Source organism: Hipposideros armiger, unplaced genomic scaffold (genome assembly GCF_001890085.2).
Source record: "Hipposideros armiger isolate ML-2016 unplaced genomic scaffold, ASM189008v1 scaffold_685, whole genome shotgun sequence".
Lineage (NCBI taxonomy): Eukaryota > Metazoa > Chordata > Mammalia > Chiroptera > Hipposideridae > Hipposideros > Hipposideros armiger.
In genome coordinates this window covers 325671-346211 of record NW_017732035.1, presented here as the reverse complement: position 1 = coordinate 346211, position 20541 = coordinate 325671, and the positions used below count along the sequence as shown (strand labels likewise).

At 45.6% G+C, this 20541-nt stretch overlaps 1 protein-coding gene across 4 annotated transcripts in view; it reads right to left on the bottom strand.

The window, feature by feature from the left end:
• OGDH (oxoglutarate dehydrogenase) overlaps positions 1 to 14520 on the bottom strand; it is a 63123-nt gene extending 48603 nt beyond the window's left edge. For 2 of the 4 annotated variants that reach the window (XM_019626571.1, XM_019626573.1), the window contains exons 1-2: positions 13978 to 14520; positions 2872 to 3120 (exon numbers count right to left, since the gene is read on the bottom strand). In XM_019626571.1, coding sequence (XP_019482116.1) covers positions 2872 to 3093 — 222 coding nt within the window. In that variant the 5' untranslated portion in view covers positions 3094 to 3120; positions 13978 to 14520. The remainder of the gene's footprint in view (positions 1 to 2871; positions 3121 to 13977) is intronic. The other 2 variants (XM_019626572.1, XM_019626570.1) reach the window with 2 other exon arrangements.
• Between the last annotated feature and the right edge of the window lie 6021 nt (positions 14521 to 20541).

Genomic DNA, 20541 nt, shown 5'->3' with positions numbered 1-20541 from the left:
TGTTCCCCTTCCCCCAATTCCCCAGCACTGTTCCCATCCCCCCAACTCCCCAATAAAAAAATAAAAATCTTAAAAAAAAAAAAAAAAAGATAATCACAAGGGGCCAAATACAGAGAACCGATTACAGCAGAGGATGGCCTGTTAATTTTGTTAATTTCTTGTTAAGAACATGCTCCGTTAGCTATAGCCAGCCCGGACACTCATGGCAAGGTGACACAGATCTGCAACCTGCCTTCATGGGCCCCCACTAAACAGACCAACAATCAGAAAAGCGAGTGGGGAGAGCAGCTGTTTAGAGTCTGCAAACTACAGAGCTGCCCATGGTGGGCAATGGCTCTCCTCACGGATGCTCATTTTGTACTTCTCTCTACTGTATATTCAAAAACATCACAAAAAGTTTAAAAAATAATAACAGGGAAGCACAGCAAAGAAGGGCGGGAGGGGGAGATGCTAAGTTTGTTCTGTTTCTGCCAGACTCGGAGGAGTTCTGTGCTGGCCCTTCCCCCAGCTGCTCTGGTGGCGGAGGGCGAGAGTGACAGGTCAGCACAGGGAGCCCAGCCTGTCTTGATGCACACGAGACGTCAGAAGGTCAAATCAACCTCAAGATCTACTTCAGTACCTCGACCTGAACTACATGTGCTACAGCCAGCCAAACGTGGCGTTCTTAACCAAGCTGCTACTCCTAAGGCCTTCCTCCCCGGGTCACAGATGCCTCTGAAAACCGGAACAAAGATCTGCACCGTGTCCCTGGAAAACGAGCACTGGCCAGGCCCAAGGCGAGGTGCTCAGCCCCACCGTGCTGGGATGGCGGGGGGTGAGGGGACCGGGGACTGCTGCCTGCCCACTGGTTTACGCCACCCTGTCCTTCTCCCTTGAGAAGGTGCTGTGTACCCTGGAGAACCCCAGCAACAGAAGCCAGTGCATAAAATCTGGCCAGAAGACGCCAGTACGCGTGCCCTCAGCGAACTGTCAAGTCCCTTTCTGAGCTCCTCCACCCACCCCCACTGCCGAGTCTCTGACGAGGTGCCCACTCTGACCCTCAGAGCCCAGGGACCCGATCCCCACCCTGGATTCTCCCCCCACAGACCTCCCACCGTGTCGTCCCACCCCGGGGACGATGGCCACCATGACCATCCCCTCCCAGCCCGAGGTGCCCCCAGTGCCTGCCCTGATACCACGTGGTAAAACTAGTTTTCAAAAATAGGCAGAGCACAGAGGGTTTTCAGGGCAGCGAAACTTCTCTGTGTGATGGTACAGTGAGGGGCACTTGTGATTACACATCTGGCCAAAACCAGGGCACACACACCACCAAGAACCAACCCTGATACAGACTGTGGCCTTGGGGTGACGATGACGTGTCAGTGTAGGTTCATCAACGGGAACAAAGGTCATGCCTCTGGTGGGGGTGACGACAGTAGGGGGGGCTGCGTGTTGGGGGGGTATGTGGGTACTCTGTGCCTGCCCTTCGAGTTTGCTGTGAACCTAACACTCCTCTGAAGAGTGAGTTTTTAAAAAAACAATAATGATGCGATATTAACACAAACACTAATGATAATAGTAAGGTACCTCAGGAAAGAAAAAAAGCTTTTCGAGGAAAATCAGCACACTTAGGCATCACTGCTCTAGGGTCATATCCCCTAAAACCCTTCCAAAAGCTTCCGCAGGAGCCTCTGTGCCCTGGCCCCTTCCAGGCCCTGCCCACAGAGCCACGTGACGTTCTCCATCGTCCTGAAACCAGACCTGTCTCGTTGTGTCCACCCAGCTGCCTTTCTCTCTAAAACCAGCTGTAACTTAAGAAGACCTGCTCGGTTCCACACGCAGGCAGGTTTGGGGAAAGGGAAGCAAAGCACAGCCTGACACCAGGTGACAGCCTGAGCCGAGACCTCTGGGCTGAGTTTACTCTAGAGACAAGCTTGCAGCCACTGTCACAGGAAACCTGCAGCCGGCAACAGCACAGGCAGTCCTGTTTACAGCCTGGGAAAGACTCCAGGGGTCCCCTTGCTCGGGTGGCCGCGGAAATGGGAAGGACCTGGCTCCTTGCCCTCCTCTGCTGAGCACTGAGGTTAGGGCCAACAGGCAGCATTGCTGACAAGACAGGGCTGCTGGCTCCAGCAGTCACATGACTGCATCATATCTTAAATGTCACCAGCACCTCAGGGTAAAGGTTATCCTCGGGGCCCAATGGAGACCCCAATATTCTCAAGGAAGGAAAAGGTCAAATCAAGAGTGACGATGCCAGCCTGCATGACACACCTCTGTGCCAACCCCTGCTGTGTCCCATGCCCTCTGCTCCTGGGCAGCTCGGGTACTCACCCCCCAGCTCCCACAATAGGCCAGCTGCCTGGCCTGAAAACCAACAAATGGTCATCCAAACCTACAACTATCCACTGGCCAAGTGCTGAGAAGTCCTGCCACCAGGTGTGCCCTGGGCCAAGCATGCTGTAACAAGAGGCACTCAGCTGGCAGCGCCTTACAGGTGACAGATGGCAGAAGAGAGCCCCCGTGCAGTTTTCTCTCAAGTACAGGAGAAAACAGGAGACTGCAATGTAGACTGAGTGACAATGACATCACGTGAGGTCCAGACGCCGGCTCGGAGGAGCGTCCCCAGGCTGGTCCCTCCTGGGATCTCCTTTCTTCGCGTCCCCACCCTCCAGCAGCCTTGCTGAGGTCCTGGAAGTGGTGCAAGTGCTTCTCGAGGTCTTGGCGGGTTAGCTGCTGCCGTTCCAGGGAGCAGTGTGTGTTGGGCCCGGGCGGCCGCCTGCCACTGGCCGCCTGCCGGGTGCCCCCAGGACGCACGCGCTGACCTGGACGCTGACGGGCCGACAGCAGGCTGGCTCCAGACATAGAGGGTGGCGCTCCTGTAAGCCTTACCTTGTGAACGCTCTTGGGGTTCTCCAGCCAGGCATAGTACATCTCCTCCACGTAGTTGGAACTTGTCCCGCTCAGGAAGGGCTCTGCGGCCACCGGTGCCGTGTAGCACCGGATGTTCCCAAACGTCCTAGCGGCCGCCACTCTGTTCCAGGAGAACGTCCTAACAGTCTGGGAGGCCGTCAGCGGCCTCAACTTGGCCGCACAAGTCCTTAAGTGAAACATTCTTGTCCAGGAGCTTCTCACCACCGCCTGCACAGAAAAGAGGGGCAGTTAGAGTGAGTGTTTCAGTGGACAAGACTCCTGGGAAAAGCCGCAGGCTCAGCTGGGGGACAGACTTCAGGGGCACATGTGGCAGGTGGCCTCAGCCTCTCCATGCAGTGACCGAGGACGTGGCTAAGTCAGGTCTGAGGGGCACAGCCCACTGCATAGTGTAAACACGCGACGTGCTCTAAGTTCACACGTCCTGTAAAACAACCAGGAAAGGGATAAGGATGGACCAATTAGGGATCAGATCAGGACTAACTGCAAAACAACTCTCCTCTACCCGGGAACTACTGAGTGCCTGCAGGGCTCACGGTGTTTGCAGAACCAGAGAAACTGGAAAGGGTTCTCAAATAACTTATCTTTGAGCAGAAGAGAAAGAACTTTTTAACAAAACCACAGACAGCACAGAGTGCCCAGAGTGCCAGCAGACCTCCTGGGAGCGAGGGCGCAGCCACCAAGGGAGGGTCTGCAGGGCTGGAGGGGAGAGCAGCCTCCGGAAGGGAGTGCTCCTCCGGAAGCAGAAGCGGAAAGGCAGAGAGTGAGAAAACAGGAGGAGCACAGGGACACGTGGTGGGGACCATGGGGTGTGGGATGGGGACAGGGACCCGGCTCAGAGGGTCAGAGGAAAGCGTTCACACAGGGAAGACGGACATGCCCAGCCCTCCTATCTGCACACTCTGGGCAGCAACCTGACATGCCGGACTCTCCACTAGCCCACAAACCCCTCCGTCCTACAGAGCACCCCTGAGTTTTTGCTTACGTCCTCCCAAGGTCACAGGGCCATCAAGAGCACAGCCGGGCTCCCAGCCCAGGCTTCCTAACAGCAAAGTCCCTGTTCTCCCTACCCTTCAGTGATGGCAGCCACGGGCTGGAGGAAGGAGAGGTCAGGGCTTAAGGGGAGCACAGCTTGGGGGGGGGTGAGGGAGGGGAAGGGAGGAAACACCCAGGCCTGAGGGAGGAGAGGGGATGGATAAATCTATTTGCTTCTGATCTGAATGGACTCTGCACTTGAGGTCATAATTCTACTAAGTCTAATTTATAACTCCTAAGAAAAGCAGCCATTTTATGAAAGCTGATTGTCCTCCAGATTATGAGAGTTTATTCAAATTGTTCCCAGAGGGTTCGGAACCACTTCCAACAACCCCAAATGCCACTGGGCGGGGACCCCGTCAGAAAGGGACAAGGACACTTCCAATCTGGGCAAAAGGGGCCCTGGGAGAGGAGGGGCGCCTGGGCAGGGACTCCGGCTCACCAAGGCCTCTGCCCAGGAATCTACCTGGAAGCAAGCGGCCCACCTGCACACCCACCTGGAAGAGCTCCAGGCCGAGACCTGCTGGGAATCAGAAATGAATGTTCATGAACCGTCCTCTGCACTGCGTGTAAGACCCTGCCTCTCGGCCTGAGGATGATCAGAATGCGCCTAAGGGACCGTCACCGGCAGTGTGTGCGGCTGCTCTGTTGCTCAGAAAATACAGATGGGCACAAGGGAAAGGCAGAATGGGTGCCTCAAAACAAGCCAAACACACACACAAACCTGCTCCTCCGAAGTGACCCTTTGGCTCTAGCTAGGAATGCAAACTTAACCCCTGCAGTGTTTGTACCTTAAAGCCAAAGTTTTGGGTTCCTTCAGCAGTTCTCCCTCCATCCACCTACGCTCCAACTTCTCCCACGAGAAAACTGAAGGCAGGCAGCGGGCCGCTAAAGACACCGATGGCAACCATCCCCCTACTGCCACTCTCAGGGCTGCCTTTCTTAATTATTCAGCTCCGAAGGACACGTGTGTCCCTCCCATGTCATCACTACCTCGGCAGCCTGACACACCTATGGCCGGCCGGCTTCTCCTCAAACACAGTAGCACCTTCACCAGCCGCTGGGACGCCGCACTAACAGTGCTGCACTGACCACCACAAAACTGCTCCCTCCCCCTGCTCTGCCCAGAGCAGGCCGCCGGCTGGTGGGACCCTAGACAAGCTGCATTTCTAGCCCTCGGCAGTCCAGTAGGTGGCAGTCCCTCCGAACGGCAAACACAGACTGGCCAAGGAACTCGGCAATTCCACTCCTAGGGACATGACTGAGACAACTCAGAGCATGTGTCCAGAAACTTGTACACGATTATTCCTACCAGTCAAACAGTGGGCACGCCAGACGTCCGCCAGCAGGTGAAGGGCAAACACAGAATGTGGTAGAGCCGCACAACAGACGACATTCAGCAAAGAACAGGAGAGAACCACTGACACATGACACATGAACCTGGAAAACACTATGTTCCGTGAACTAAGCCATTCCCAAAGCCCACAGGTCGTGTGGTTCCATTTATATGACGTGTTCAGAAGCAGCAGCTCTACAGACAGACAGTCCACGCAGGGTTGCCGAGGGCTGAGGCGGGGTGAGATGCGACCACTGACAAGTGTGGGGGTTTCTTTAGGGGGCATAAAAATGCTCTAAAACTAGATTATGGTGATGGTTGCAAAACCTTCTATTAGACTGGAAACACTCGACCACACAATTTAAATGGGTAAATTGTATGGCATGGAAATTATACCTCAATGAAGTTGTTTTCTAAAAAAGAAAGTGTCCAAGAAAAACTAAGTGAACCTATCAACATCAGTAAAGTACACAAAGAGACTGTACTCCATTAATTTCAAGGTGCAAGTATACACCTATACATTTCAGAACAATACGGTTGAAAAAGTTAAAAAAAAAACAAAGCAAAATTTGTTTTTCAGCATTCAGGGCCCTGCCCTTAGGAGACTGACTACATGCTGGAAGAAGGTAGGACTTTATCTGTGCTGGGCACCTGCACACACCCTGACTCAAGGGCAACCTGCACACACCCTGCCCAAGGCCACCGCCCATGGGGACACACCGACTCCTGATGCCTATCAGTGTCACACTGGCCAGGCAGAGGGCAATTAAAGAGGCACATCAGCAGAAACAGCCTGTGCACAGCCTGTCCCGAAGTAAGTCTTCCATGCAACAGCCACGCACCACTGAGTGGCTGTCCCCAGGCGCTGCCCGACAACCATTTCCAAAGAACAGCAGCTCATCTTGCAAACATTTTCTTTCCTTCTTTTTTTTTGGTTTCGGACTCGAAGATTCTCACGACCAACCCAGAAGACGATGCTGGCTGCACAGCTCTGATGCTGCCACAAGCACTTTAGCTTTAGGGGGATGCAAAGATTAGATGAGAGAGCACAAATACCAACTCTCCCTTCAGAAGTAGAGTCTCCAAGAATCCAGTCTTTCACTTGTGATGCTTTCAGCAAACCTAACTGAGAGGTAGGGAGGTAGTGAGGATTACTTTTAAACGTGGAGGTATTTTGCCAGTCCTACATGGAAATGATGCCTAAGCCTGCGGGCAAAGAGGCAGAGTTGGGACCTTGGGGCTCGCACCTTAAACACAGCACTTGATCTGCATTCACCCCCTTTCCCAGTCAGCGAAAGGGGTGATCACTCTGCTCCCTCACAATGTTTCTTTTGTAATTATGCTGCAAACATGAAAGCACTCTGCACACTTTAAATTTACCAGGAAAAAAGACCAACTAAAGATATCTCTTAAAAAGCTGAAGTTCCCAAGGTCAACTGAAATGCAAGTTAATTTGGAGTGGGTAGCTGAACAGATCGCTGGGAATGACTTCCATGTCCACAGTCAGAACCCCAACAAGCTTCAGTGTGTGGGGTCTGCAAGATCATCTGTCCAGGCTGCACCCTGAGCTGGGAGGTGCCCTGACTGCAGTGTTCCAGGGTGCGGTAAACAGGCACCATTCAAAAGTGCTGCTCAGAGCACAAAGTATTCAACCTTCATGGCAAGCAAAGCCATTTATCAGGATTTATGAAACATTTTAAAAGCATAAACAGGACTTCCGTTGCCCACTAAATGCAGCTAAAAACATATTACATTTAAAACAAAACAAAACAAAACGTAAGACTCTGAAAGATGGAGAGCAGACAGACTTGGAAGGGACCTTGGGGCCCAAAGAAAGACACAGCTTTGAGTTCTTGGTTTTCTTTTTGCTTCGTATATCTCAGAATAGGTGCTGGAGAAGCTAGCAACCCAGAAACGCCAACTAATGTAGACAACCCTCAACAAAAGCCAGCTGCCTCTGGCCAGAGGACCAGGACCAGGGTAGCCTAGCAGGACAAAACATTCTGAGACGATAACTGCTCACTGCAGTCAACCCCAAAGAAAACACCTGGTCCACCCCCCCACACCTGGTAACATCAGAGGAGATCAGGGAATTCCATTCCCACTAGGTGACAATAAGCCCCCTCAACAATGTCAGTGGTGGCCAGGAGGGAAGCCTGGATTCCATGCCCGCCAGAGGGCCAGGCAGCATCCACCTGCCCCCATCAGTGTCAGAGGTGGCCTGCTCTGCTCTGCTCTGTTCTCCCCAGAGACTTAAATAAGACCCAGTTTCTTAACACAACATGCAATCAAAGATCAGTCACCACATCAAGAACCAAGATGATCTCAACTGAAACAAACAAACAAAATCTCTAGACACCAACACCAGGATGACACAAATGTCAGAATTATCTGGTAGAGATGTTAAATGAGCCAGCATCAAAACGCTTCCACTTGAAACAAATGAAAAATTAAAAGCCTCAGCAAAGAAATAGAAGATATAAAGAAGAACGAAATGGAAATTTCAGAACTAAAAATACAACCACCAAATTAAAAAACTTAATGGATGAATTAAACCACAGAATGGAAGAGACAAAAGAAAATCAGTGAACATGACACTAGAAAAAAAAAATTTGCCCAATCCAAAAAACAGAGAAAATAGACTGGGGGAAAAAAATGGCCTTCAGGATATGTAGGACTACAACACCAGATATAATGATGACATAAATATGTCGTCTGAATCCCAGGAAAAGAAAGAGGGAAGTGCTGCAAAGGTAGTCAAAGAAATAATGGCTGAAAACTTTCCAAATTTGGCAAGAGTTGTAAACCTACAGTTTCAAGAAGCTGAGTAAACCCCAAACAGAATAAACCCAAAGACGTCTACTCCAAGACACATCATAAACAAACTTCTGAAAACTACAGACAAACAACTTGAACAGCATATTTCTCATGAGAAGCTATGGAGAACAAGAGAAAGCGGCACCACACTTTTCAAGATCTGAAGGAAAAGAACTGTCCACCTAGAACCCTATATCCAGTGACGATATCCTTCAGGAAAAACTAAGAGAATATGCTGCCAGAAGACCCACCCTCAATGAACTGCTAAAGGAATTCTCTAAACAGAAAGGAAACGATAGAAGCAGGAATCCTGGAATACCATGAAAGAAGCAAGAACAATGGAAAGAACAAATATTGAATAAATATAATTTCCTTCTCCTCTTGATTCTTCTAAATTATGTGTGATGGTTGAAGCAAAAATTACATGTCTGGTATTGTTCTAAATGTATATAGAGAAAATAGTTTAAGATAATTCAATGGAGGAGGGTAAAGGATGTAAATGGAGGTACGGTTTCTACACTATAAAATGATGACAGCAGTGGACCGTGGTAGGTTATGTATATATAATGTGATATCTAAACAACCTCTAAAAAAGCTATACAAAGATATATACATATATACTCAAAAACACTACATACAAATAAAGGTGGAATTTCAAAACAATGTTCAAGTAACCTACAAGAAATCAGGGAAGACAAAACAGAGAAACAAAACAAAACAGAAAATAAAGAATAAAATGGCAGACTCTTAAGTCCTAATACGTCAAATATTACATTAAACATAAATGACCTAAATACACCAATTACGAAGCAGGGATTGGCAACTGTATACTTGTTTACAAGATGCTCACTTCAAATAAAATGATATAGGAATGTTGAAAGCAAAACAATGAAAATTATATACCATGCAAGCATAAATCAAAGGAAATAAGGGCTATATTATTCTCATATAAAATGGACGTTAGAGCAAAGGAAATTACCAGAGACAGAGAGGGCCATTACATAACAATAAAAAACCAACCCACCAAGAAGATAAAGCAATCCTAAATGTGTGTGTGCACCAAACATCATAGTGAAAAATATGCAAATCAAACTAATAAAAGTGAAGAGGGACAGCCGAGTGACACGTTGGTTAAGAGCTGGCTTGGGACGCCAGAGGGCCCCGGTTCGGATCCCACAGATGAGGGCCAGTGGCACTGCCCTCCACAGCTAAGATGCTGAACAACAGCTCGACCTGGAGCTGGGCTGCTGGGAGTCGCCGGCGAGGGTGTAGGCTGCAGCCCCTGTGGCAGGGGGGCTGCCATGGGCTACCGTGTGTAGCCAGCAGCCAGCGTGAGTGGCCAGCAGCCACAGTGAGCGGCCGTCCAGAAGCCGGCGACTGATGTGCCTTGCCCAGGAAGAGTGCAATGATGGTGCCAACTTGGGCCAGTGAAGCAACGTCCTCCACAACTAGACTGAAGAACAAAAAGACAGCAACTTGTCTGTTCCCCTTTCCCCAATCCCCAGGGCTGTTCCCATCCCCCAATTCCCCAATAAAAATCTTTAAAAAAAAAAAAAGGGGGGAAAGAGAAAAAGACAAACCCACAATTATAGTTGGAGATTTGAACCTCCCCGCCTTCAAAAAGGATAAAACAACTAGACATAAGATCAACAAAGATAGAGAAAAACTCAACAAAAGTACAAATTACCACAACTCACCCAATTTGGAACAGATAACTTTATAACCCTACAACTATTAAAGAACTTTAATTTGCAATTAAAAAAGCTCCTAAAAATGTAATTTTCAGGCCCAGATGGTTTCACTGGGGAAGCCTACCGAATGTTTAAAGATAAATTAACTCCAATTCTACAGAATCTCTTCCAGAAAATACAAGAGGAGGGAACACTTCTCAATTCATCTCATGAAACTAATATTTCTGATACCAAACCCAGACAAAGTACAAAAAAAACTTTAAACTCTAACATCCCTCATGAATACAGATGAAAAAGATGCTTAACAAAATATAGCAAAGAGAATTAAGCAATATATAAATACAATTATATACAGTGACCTAGTGGGGTTTATTCCAGAGATACAAAGCTAGTTCAATATTAAAAAAACAAAACAAAACAAAAAAAACCCAAACAAAAAACATTGTAGCCTACCATATTGACAAGCTAGAGAAGAAAAATCACACAATCATATCAATAGATGCAGATAAAGCACTTGACAAAATTCAACACCCCTTCATGATAAAAACTTTCAGAAAACTAAGAATAGAAGGGAACTTCAACTTGATATAAAGCATCCACAAAAACCTACAGTTAACATTATACTTAATGGTGAAAGACCGAAGGCTTCTTTCTAAAACGGAGTAGTGTAAGGATGTCCACTCTCGTCCCTGTTATTTAACAGTATTGGAAGTTGTAGCCAGGACAGTAAGGCAAGAAAAGGATCTAAAAGGCATCCAGACCAGAGAGTAAGAAATAAATTACTCTTATTTGCAGATGACATGACTGTCTATGTACAAAACCTCAAGAAGCTACAAAAACACTCACAGAATAAGTGAATTCAGCAGGGTTACAGGATACGAGATAAACATATAAAAATCAATTGTATTTCTATATACTGTCCATACACACATGAAAACCAAAAATTTTAAAAGAGGGAATACTTAGTGTAAGTCTAACAAAACATGTGCAAGACTTGTATGCTAACTACAAAACACTGATGAAAACAATGAAAAAATTAAGCAAATGGAGAGATACACTGTGCTAATGGGCTGGAAGAGTGTTGATTATCTCCAAATTGATATACAGGCATGACGTAATTCCTATCAAAATCCCAGTGAGATTTCTTTAAGATATTAGATAAGATTACTCTAAAATTTATATACGAAGGCAAAGAAATGAGATTAGCAAAAACGATTTTGAAAAATAAAGTGGGATGAATCAATCTACCTGATTTCAAGATTTACTGTAACTATAGTAATCAAGTGTGGTATTGATGATAAGATAGAAAAAAAGATAAATGGAACAGAAACGAGAACTAGAAAACAGACCCACATGTGCACAACCGATTTTTGATAAACATGCAAAAACAATTCAGTGGAGGAAGAACAATCTTTTCAACAAATGGTGTTGGCTGGATATCCAGAGTAAAAAAAAAAAAAGAAAAAAACCCCACTCAATCTAGATTTTACACCTTACACAGAAAGTCACTCCAAGTGGATCACACACTTAAACGTACAATGCAAAGCTATGAAACTTTTAGAAAAGTACATAAGAGAAAATCTTCAGGAACTAGAGCTAAAGTTCTTAGACTTGATACCACAAGCACAATTCAAATTAATACACTAGACTTCATTAAAGTTAAAATTCTTGCTGTGCAAAAGACCATGTTAAGAAATTGAAAAGACAAGCTACAGACTAGCAGAAAATATTAGCAAACCACATACTGAACAAAGAACTAATATCTAGACTATATAAGGAATTAACAAAATAACACTTAAACAAAAGCAAATGATCCAATTGCAACATGGGAAAAGATATGAACAGGCATTGTTCACTGAAGAGGATACACAGATGGTAAAGGTACACATGAAAATACGGTCAGTATCACCTGCCATCAGGGAAATGCACATTAAAGCCACAATGAGACATCATTGCACATGTATGAGAATGGGTAAATAAAAAAATTATAACATCACCAAATGCTGGCAAGGATGTGGAGAAACTGGATTACAAATACATTGTTGGTGGGATGTAAGATGGTACAGCCATTCTGGAAAACACTTTGGCTATTTCTTAAAAAACGAAACATGCAACTACCCTATGATCTAGTGATTGCACTCCCGGACATTTATTCCAGAGAAATGAAAACTGATGTTCACATAAACACTGTATATGGATGTTTGTAGTAGCCTTATTCATAATAGCCAAAGAATGAAAACAACCCAGGTGTCTTTCAATGGCTGAACAGTTAAATCAACTGTGGTACATCCATAACCTGTAGGCACAAAAAAGAACAAACTACAGATACAGGCAACAATCTACACGACTCTTCAGAGAATGATGTGAGTGGGAAAAGCCAATCCCAAAAGGCTGCGCCCTGTGGTGACAGAGCTGTTCTGTATCTTCACAGCTGTCAGTGTCAGTACCTGGTTGTGACACTGAGGCACAGTTTTTGCAAGATGTTACCACTGGAGCCGACTGGGTGAAGGGCCATGGGACCTTTCTGTGCTGCTGGTTGTAACTGCATACCACAGATGGTATGCACAATTTCTCAAACTAAATATCTCAATAATTGCATAATTATTCCAAAATAAAAACTACCTAAAATTTTAAAAGGTTGATAGTGCAGTCTCTTTTTCAAATGGGACACATGAGTAGTTAAAAGCAGCTCTGATAAACACATATGTATACATGTATGTGTGAAGGTATAATAAACACAGTAAATATTTGGCATGTAATAAACAGCATTCGAATTTAAATGAAAACCAACAGAAACTCTTGTTTCTGAAATTAAAGTAAGTCTTTAAAAATAAATGAATTGTGGGGCAGTTGTATAACTGTGAATATGCTGCAAATCATTTACTTGCATACTTTAAACGAGTGTATTGTACAGTACGTGAATTCTATCTCAATACAGCTGCTAAAGCAAAAAAAGTAAAATGTGGAAAGTGCCCTCAAAAAAAATAATCAGGATACTCTGATCTTTCTCCAACTTTACAAGATTTAGTCTCCGCTTATTTGCAAAGCTAGAATAGCATTGCATGTTTTCCTAAGGCGCTGGTGCGCATAAAAACCTGTGGTGTGCCACCGTGCAAACGGCGCACTGGTCTTAAAGCTGCTCAGAGCAACACACCTGGAAGTGGGCCTCCGGCTCCTGCGGCGAAGCACAGGACCGCAAAGCCAGGTGCAGCGAAACCCAACACAGAGTTCGCACCTCGGCCTCAGAGTCATCTCTCCTCTGTTCTGGGTGAAGAGCAGAGACCGCAGGGTCCCTGACACCAGTGTCGCACACCACTCACTCTTATGTCAGGCAACTTTGCGGAAGGGAAAAGGTGCGTGAAGAGTGGAGGAGGAGCGTGCTGGGTACTGCAGGGCAGACCTGCTCATCAGGGGTGTCACTCCAGCAGCACGCAGGAGGGAGTACCGCGCGCGGGGTACTGATCACAGTGGGGTGCTGCGGGGGTAATCTGCTCAAGAGTGCTCCCCAAGGAGCGCAGAGAAAGGATGGGTACGGTGGGTACTGAGTACGTGGGGTGCTGTGCGGTAATCCGCTCACCGAGGGCGTCACCCCTAGGAGCAAGAAGGATGGGTGGGGTGCTGCGTACCGCAGGTACTGAGGGCAGCGGGGCAGGGCGTCGCCCCAGGAGCGCAGGGACTGCCGGGGAAGGAGCCAACCCCACACTGTGTTCTGGGTTGCGGGGCCCGGCGTCCTGAACCCGCAGCCGCTTCAAGGGCGCGCCGTCCGCCAGCGCGTCGGGCGCGCAGAGGACGGGGAGGGGCGCCTCTCACGTGACTCCTCCTCGACCTTGGGGGTCACCCCCGCGGTGGCGCCCGTTCCCTCACATCCGCCGCGCGGCCCCACCCACCACGGCCAATGGCGTGCCGCTCCGCGCTCCGCGCGACCTCCGCGCGCGCCCGCACCCGCCAATCTCCGCCCGCCAGGAGGCGCCCGCCGCGCCACTGGCTGCTGCTCCCGTCCGTCAGACCCCCGTCCCGCCCACCTCCCGCGGTCAGCCCCGCTCTATCCAGCTTCGCTCCCTGTCACCGCGGCGCCGGCGCCGGCGAAGGCGCGGCGGCCTCGCCCTCTACCGAGACTCCCGTCCTCTGTCCGAAGGGCACGGAGCCTCCACCCTGGGCCGGGCCGGGCCGGCGGCCGCGCGCGCTTACCTCTCTCCGACTCTGCTCCACCCGAATGAGGCTCCGACACCCCACTCCAAGGCACCAAACTCTCGGCCCCGCCCCGGCGTGTGGCGTCAGCACGCAGCCCCGCCCCGGGAGGAGTCCCCCGCCGCGCGGGCGGGGCCGTGGCGTCACAGAGCCGCGTCCGCGCTGCGTCTGTGGCCCCGGGGTGGTGCGGCCCGTGGGGTGACCTTGGTCGTGCGCGACCTGTCTGTGCCGGGCCTGGGAAGGGGTCTGCGCGTGACCGGCAGTGTCCCCTGCGGGGCGCTGTCGGGAGGCCTCAGGGAGCGCTGAGCGGGAAGGAAAGGGACCTCGGCCGGCCCTGCGCGCTCGAGGCGCCGCGGGCAGTGGGCGGCGGGGTGGGAAGCAGGAGTTCCCGGCGCGCTCTGGGCGGACGTGGAGCTGTCGTGGACGCGAGGGGTTCCCAGGTGGGCACCGTGGGACGCCAGGGCCTTCCGCCAGTGTACCGTGCCGTTTCACCCAGTGCAAGTGGCCATCGGCTTTAAGAAATTTTACTGCTAAGGAAAAAAACCCAGAACGCTGTTACTCGAACAGCTTGTTGATGGTAAGATGCAGCCCTATTTCAAAACGTGAAAAAAAGACTGCATCTCAGAATTGACGAAATGTTGTAAATTGTAGTTAGTCGCATACTGAGCAAGTCAGTCCCTTGCAGTTCAGTCTTCATTACAGCAAGGAGAAAGCCTCGCTTCCTCCTAAGGTGTCTTCAACGCCACTCGTCCTTCTTTCCCTTTTTGACAGAGATCAGATCTTAGGCTCAAGACTTTTGATGGGCAGAAATATAAAGCTAGAACTTAAACTGCTTTGTCTTCCTGATGTGTGACAGGTTATCTGTGATGTTTATGACAAGAGATACTGGTTTTCCTCTTCTCAGCTATAATAGTCTTCTTTGTAATAATTGGTTCCATTTAGGACTATATTAACTAGATGTTATTATGAGAAGGTGGCACCCAGATGACTGACATTAGGGAAACACTGTTCCACATTGTCCTGAATTGTTCTGTGTATATTTCCAACAACTTGAAAGCAAGGACTGTGTCCTACGCTACAGCAAAGGACAAGGACAGTGATCTGACCATAATAGTTGCATAGACGATACAAATAATTGAATCTGGATGGGAATTCAAATTGGGGGCTATGCCACTCATGCGTGGGTGTGATCTATGAACGTTGGATGATTAAGTTCGTGAACTAATCCTAGAAAAAGTGCTACATGCCCCATTGTTGAATATAATTATAGTAAACTTCGAAGTATTCCCCTTGGGAAGCTATGCACTGACACCAGCGCCAATTGTGGAACTCATTTTCTGGAATGGCCATTAGAGCTATCATTGTGTTACCCTTGATGTCCTGAATGTCATCAAAATGTCTTTATTTCAATATTTCCTTTATCTTCAGGTAAAGAAAGAAGTCACTGGGGGCCAGATTGGGTGAATAGGAAGGGTGTTCCAATACAGTTATTTGTTTACTGGTTAAAAACTCCCTCACAGACAGGACCCAGTGAGCTGGTGTATGTATTATCATGATGCAAGAGCCATGAATTATTCACAAAAAGTTCAGGTCATCTTAATTTTTTCATGCAGGGCTGGCCAAGTAGCACGTTGGTTAGGAGTTGGCTTGGGATGCCAGCTCTGAGCAGCAGGGCCCCGGTTCGGATCCCACATTAGGGCCAGTAACACTGTGCCCTCTACAGCTAAGATGGTGAACAACAGCTCGACCTGGAGCTGGGCTGCCTTGAGTCACCGGCGATGGCGTAGGCTGCAGTGGGGCTGGCCAGCAGCGGGCATGCACTTTCGTGAACCGCTGTGAACGGCCATCCAATGGCCGGTGAGCAAATGCCTCACCCAGGAAGAGCACAATGATAATACCAACATGGGCCAGTGAAGCGACGTCCTCCACAACTAGACTGAAGAACAAAAGGACAGCAACTTGTTTGTTCCCCTTTCCTGATTCCCCAATGCTGTTCCCTCTCCCAATCCCCCCAATAAAATCTTTAAAAAATAATAAATTTTTCATGCGGCCTTGTCAGCACTTCCAAATAGTAAACTTGGTTAATTGTCCAGGTGGTATAAATTTATAATGAATAATCCTCTGATATCAAGAAAGGTTAGCAACATCATTGCAACAAGTTCACAAACTTAGTTGTCAAACCTCCAAGACTTACAGCAGTTACTGTTTCTAAAAGGGAAAGGCAAAGTAAGAAATGGGGTTTTTGTTTTTTTGTTTTTAAGTAGGGAGTACTGTATAAATGCTTTAAGAACTAAGTTGGGCTGATGTGTGGGAGAAGGATCTGGAGACTGGGAGAAGGTGAAGGAACCAAGGAACAACCTCAATATGTTTTTTCCCTGTTTTTTATTGTAAAATGTAAGAAAAATTTTGTCATTTTAAAGTGTACAATTTAGTGGCATTAATTATATTTATTGGGTTATCAGAAAAGTCATGATGCATTTTTGCAATGAAAATCAGAAAAAATACGTCATGACTTTTCCAACAACCCAATACAATGTTGTACAACCATCACCACTATATTTCTGAAACTTTTTTACCACTCCAAATAGAAGCCAACTATTAAGCAACAATTTCCCATTTCCCTCCCCTCTTTCTCCTCCCTTGGTAACCTCTATACTTCGTCTCCATAAATTTGACAACTCTGGGTACTTCATATAAGTGAATTCATACAGTATTTGTCCTTTTATATGTCACTTATTTACTTTGTATAATGTTTTCAGGGTTCATCCATGTTGTAGCATGTCAGAAATTCCTTTTTATGGCTAAATATATTCCATTGTCTGGCTATATTACACCTGGTCTATTCATTCATTAGTTGATGGACATTTATATTGTTTCTACCTTTTTGGCTATTGTGAATAATCCTACAATAACCATTGGCTTACAAGTATCTGTTGAGTACTTGTTTATAATTCTTTTTATAATACCTAGTAGTAGAATTGGTGGGTCATATGATAATTCTGTCTAGCTTTTTGAGGAAGTGCTAAACTGTTTTTCCTACAGTGGCCACACCATTTTGCATTCCCACTACCAATGCGTGGGGGTTCCAAATTCTCCACTTCCTCGTCAATACTTTGTTTTAAAAAATAGCCATCCTAGTAGGTGTGAGGTGATCCCATTTTGGTCTCGTTTGCATCTCCTTAATGACTAATGATGTCAAGAATCTTTCATTTGCTTATTGGTCATTTGTATATCTTCTTTGGAGAAAAGTCTATTGAAGTCTTTTTTTTAAATTTTATTGGGGATCAGTGTGTTTTTCCAGGACCCATCAACTTCAAGTCAAGTAGTTTCAATCTAGTTGTGAAGGGCGCAACTCAGTGACCCATGAGGCAACCTTGGTGTTATGAGCATTGTGCTCTAACAAACTGAGCTAACCGGCCACCCGTATTCAAGTCTTTTATGAATTGGATTATTTGTCTCGTTGAGTTGGAGGAATTCTTTATATATTTTGGTTATCAATCCCTTACCAGATATATGATTTGCAAATATTTTCTCCCATTTTGTATGTTGTCCTTTCACTTTGTAATGTTCTTTGATGCACAAGTTTTTAATTCTGATGTTCATTTTATCCATGTATGTTTTTATTGTTGCTCATGCCATATCTAAGAATCCATTGCCAAATCTGAGATTGTGAAAATATACCCCTATGTTTCTTCTAAGCGTTTGATGTTTTTAGCTTTTATATTTAGGTTGTTTATCCACTTTGAGCTTATTTTTGTAAATGATATGCAGTAGGAGTCCAATTGCATCTTTTTCATGAGGAACTACAGCTGTCCCAGACTATATATTGAAGAGGTGATTCTTTCTCCCATTGAATGGACTTGGCGCCTTCTTTGAAAATCAATTGAATATATATATTGGATTTATTTCTGGACTCTCAGTTCTATTCCATTGGTCTGTATGCTATCTTTATGCCAGTACCAAACTGTTTTGACCATACTGTTTTGATTACTGTAGGCTTTTACTATAGTAGGTTTTTGTTTGTTTGTTTGTTTGTTTGTTTGTTTGTTTTAAGATTTCATTGCGGAATTGGGGAAGGGGAACAGTCAAGTTGTTGTCCTTCAGTCTTAGTTGTGGAGGGCACAGCTAGCTCAGCTCCAAGTCCAGTTGCCATTTGGCTGCCCATCAGCAGCTCATGGCTGCTCAGCTCAAGGTACCATGTTCATTTTTAGTTATGGATGGGTGTAGCCCACCATCCCATGTTGGAGTCAACTGGAAACCTTGTTAGGAGCACATGCTCTCACCAGCTGAGCCATCCTGCCACCTGTTGGCAGCTCAGCTTCAGCTCAGCTCAGGCACAACTCACTGGCCCATGTGGAAATCGAACCGGAGACCCTGTTGCTCAGAGCTTGCGCTCTTAACCAACTGAGCCACTCTGCCGGCCATTACTATAGGTTTTGAAACCCAGAAGTGTTTGTGAGTTCTCCAACTTTATTTTTCATTTTCAAGATTGTTTTGACAATATGGATCCCCTTACAATTCATATAAATTTAAGGTTTGGCTTTTCCACTTCTGAAAAAAAAAAAGACTATAGGAATTTTGATGGGGATTGTATTGAATCTGTAGATCACTTTGGGTAGTGTATTACATTTTAACAATATCAACTCTTCATTTCATGAACATTTATTTCCATTTATTTGTCTTCTCTCTTTCAGCAATGTTTTGTAGTTTTCAGTATCTAAGACTTCTCCTTTGGTTAAATTATTCCTACGTATTTTATTTTTAACTCTAGTAGCTTTCTTTTGGATTCTTTGGATTTTCTATATATAGGATCATGTCACCTGTGAATATAGTTTTTCTTCCTTCCCAGTTTGGATGTCTTCTATTTCTTGCCTAACTGCTCTGGCTACAACTTCTAATACTATGTTGAACAGAAGTGGTGAGAATGGGCACCCTCGTTCCTGATCTTAGAGGAAAATTTTTTAGTCTTTCACCATTATGTTTGCTGTGGGATTTTTGTAGATGTCCATTATCACGTTAGGGAAGTTGCTTTCTATTCCTAGTTTTTGGAGTGTTTTTTACTTTTGCATCTATATTTATGTGGGATGTTGGTCTAATTTTCTTTTCTTGTGATGTTGTTGTCTGGCTTTAATATCAATGTAATGCTGGCCTCACAGAATGAGTCATGAAGTGTTCCCTCCTCTTTAATTTGTTGGAACAGTTTAAGTAGTATTGGTGTTAATTCTTCTTTACGTGTTGGTAGACTTCACCAGGGAAGCCACTCATTCCATATTTGTCTTTGTTTTTATTATGTTATTTTAGGTAATTTTTGTGTTTCTAGGAATTTGTCAATTCTCCTAAATTATCGTATTTATTGGTGTGAAATTGCTATAATATTATCCTTTTTATTTCTGTAAGGTCAGTAGTAATATTTACTTTCATTTCTGATTTTAGTGACATGTCTTTTTTTGTCAGTTTAGCTTAATGGTTTGTCAATTTTGTTGATCTTTTCAGAGAATCAACTTTTACTTTCATTGACTTTTGCTTTTCTCTTCTTTTATTTATCTCTAATTTTTGTAATTTCCTTTACTAGCTTTGGGTTTAGTTTGCTTTTTTTATTTTTCGGTTCCTCAAAATGTAAAGTTAGGTCATTGACTTGATATCTTCTTTTTAAATGTAGACATTTATGACTATAAATTCTCTGAGCACCGCCTTTGCTGCATCCCATGGCTTTTGTTTGATATGGTTTTTCATCAAAGTATACATTCTGATTCATTAAACAAATATTTATACCAGTTTGATTCTAGGTGGTGGAGATACAGAGATAAACACAACACACAGGATCGATGTTGTCATGGAGTTGACATTTTAGGGTAAACCAAAGACAGCAATTGATGGTCTGAAATCCATAAAACGGTACTGTGATAGACAATGGCGGTAACACTACTTTAACTTTTGAACTTTATTTTAAGTAGGTAACATATTCACATGGTTCAAAAATAAAAAAGATGCTAAAAGGTCTAGTTTGCCGTCTCCCTTGTACCTGTTACCACTCACCTCATTACCTGCTGATCTGCCAGGAGTAACTCTTTGTTGGACCGTGAGGCAACCCATGAGATAACTATTGGATAAGTGGCTTATTTTGTGTCTTGGGAAGGAGATGCACAAAATGGAAAGCAAGGGAGCCCCTAAAGACTACTAGAGTTCTGTGAAAAGGGCACAGGAGACAATTGTTTCATGAGACAATTTGCACATTAAAAGGAAAAAGGATAATGATTATAATGGAACTAAAACACATTTTGTTTTATTATAAATTATCTTGCCCTAGCTTTACTTCTGTTTACAGGATATATCAGGGACAGAAAAACATGTTAAATGACATGAAAATACAAGCAGCAAAATCCAGAATGTGGAAAATTCTACTGGTCAAATGACCCAGTTGCTTCAATAAGTAAATACCGTCATCAACAACAGAAAGGGAATGGGAATTATTATGTCAAAGGAGATTAGGAGACGTGTCAATGGCTGCAGTAATGGACCTTGATGGATCCTGACTTAACAGTCAAAGCTTTTTGAGACAATGAG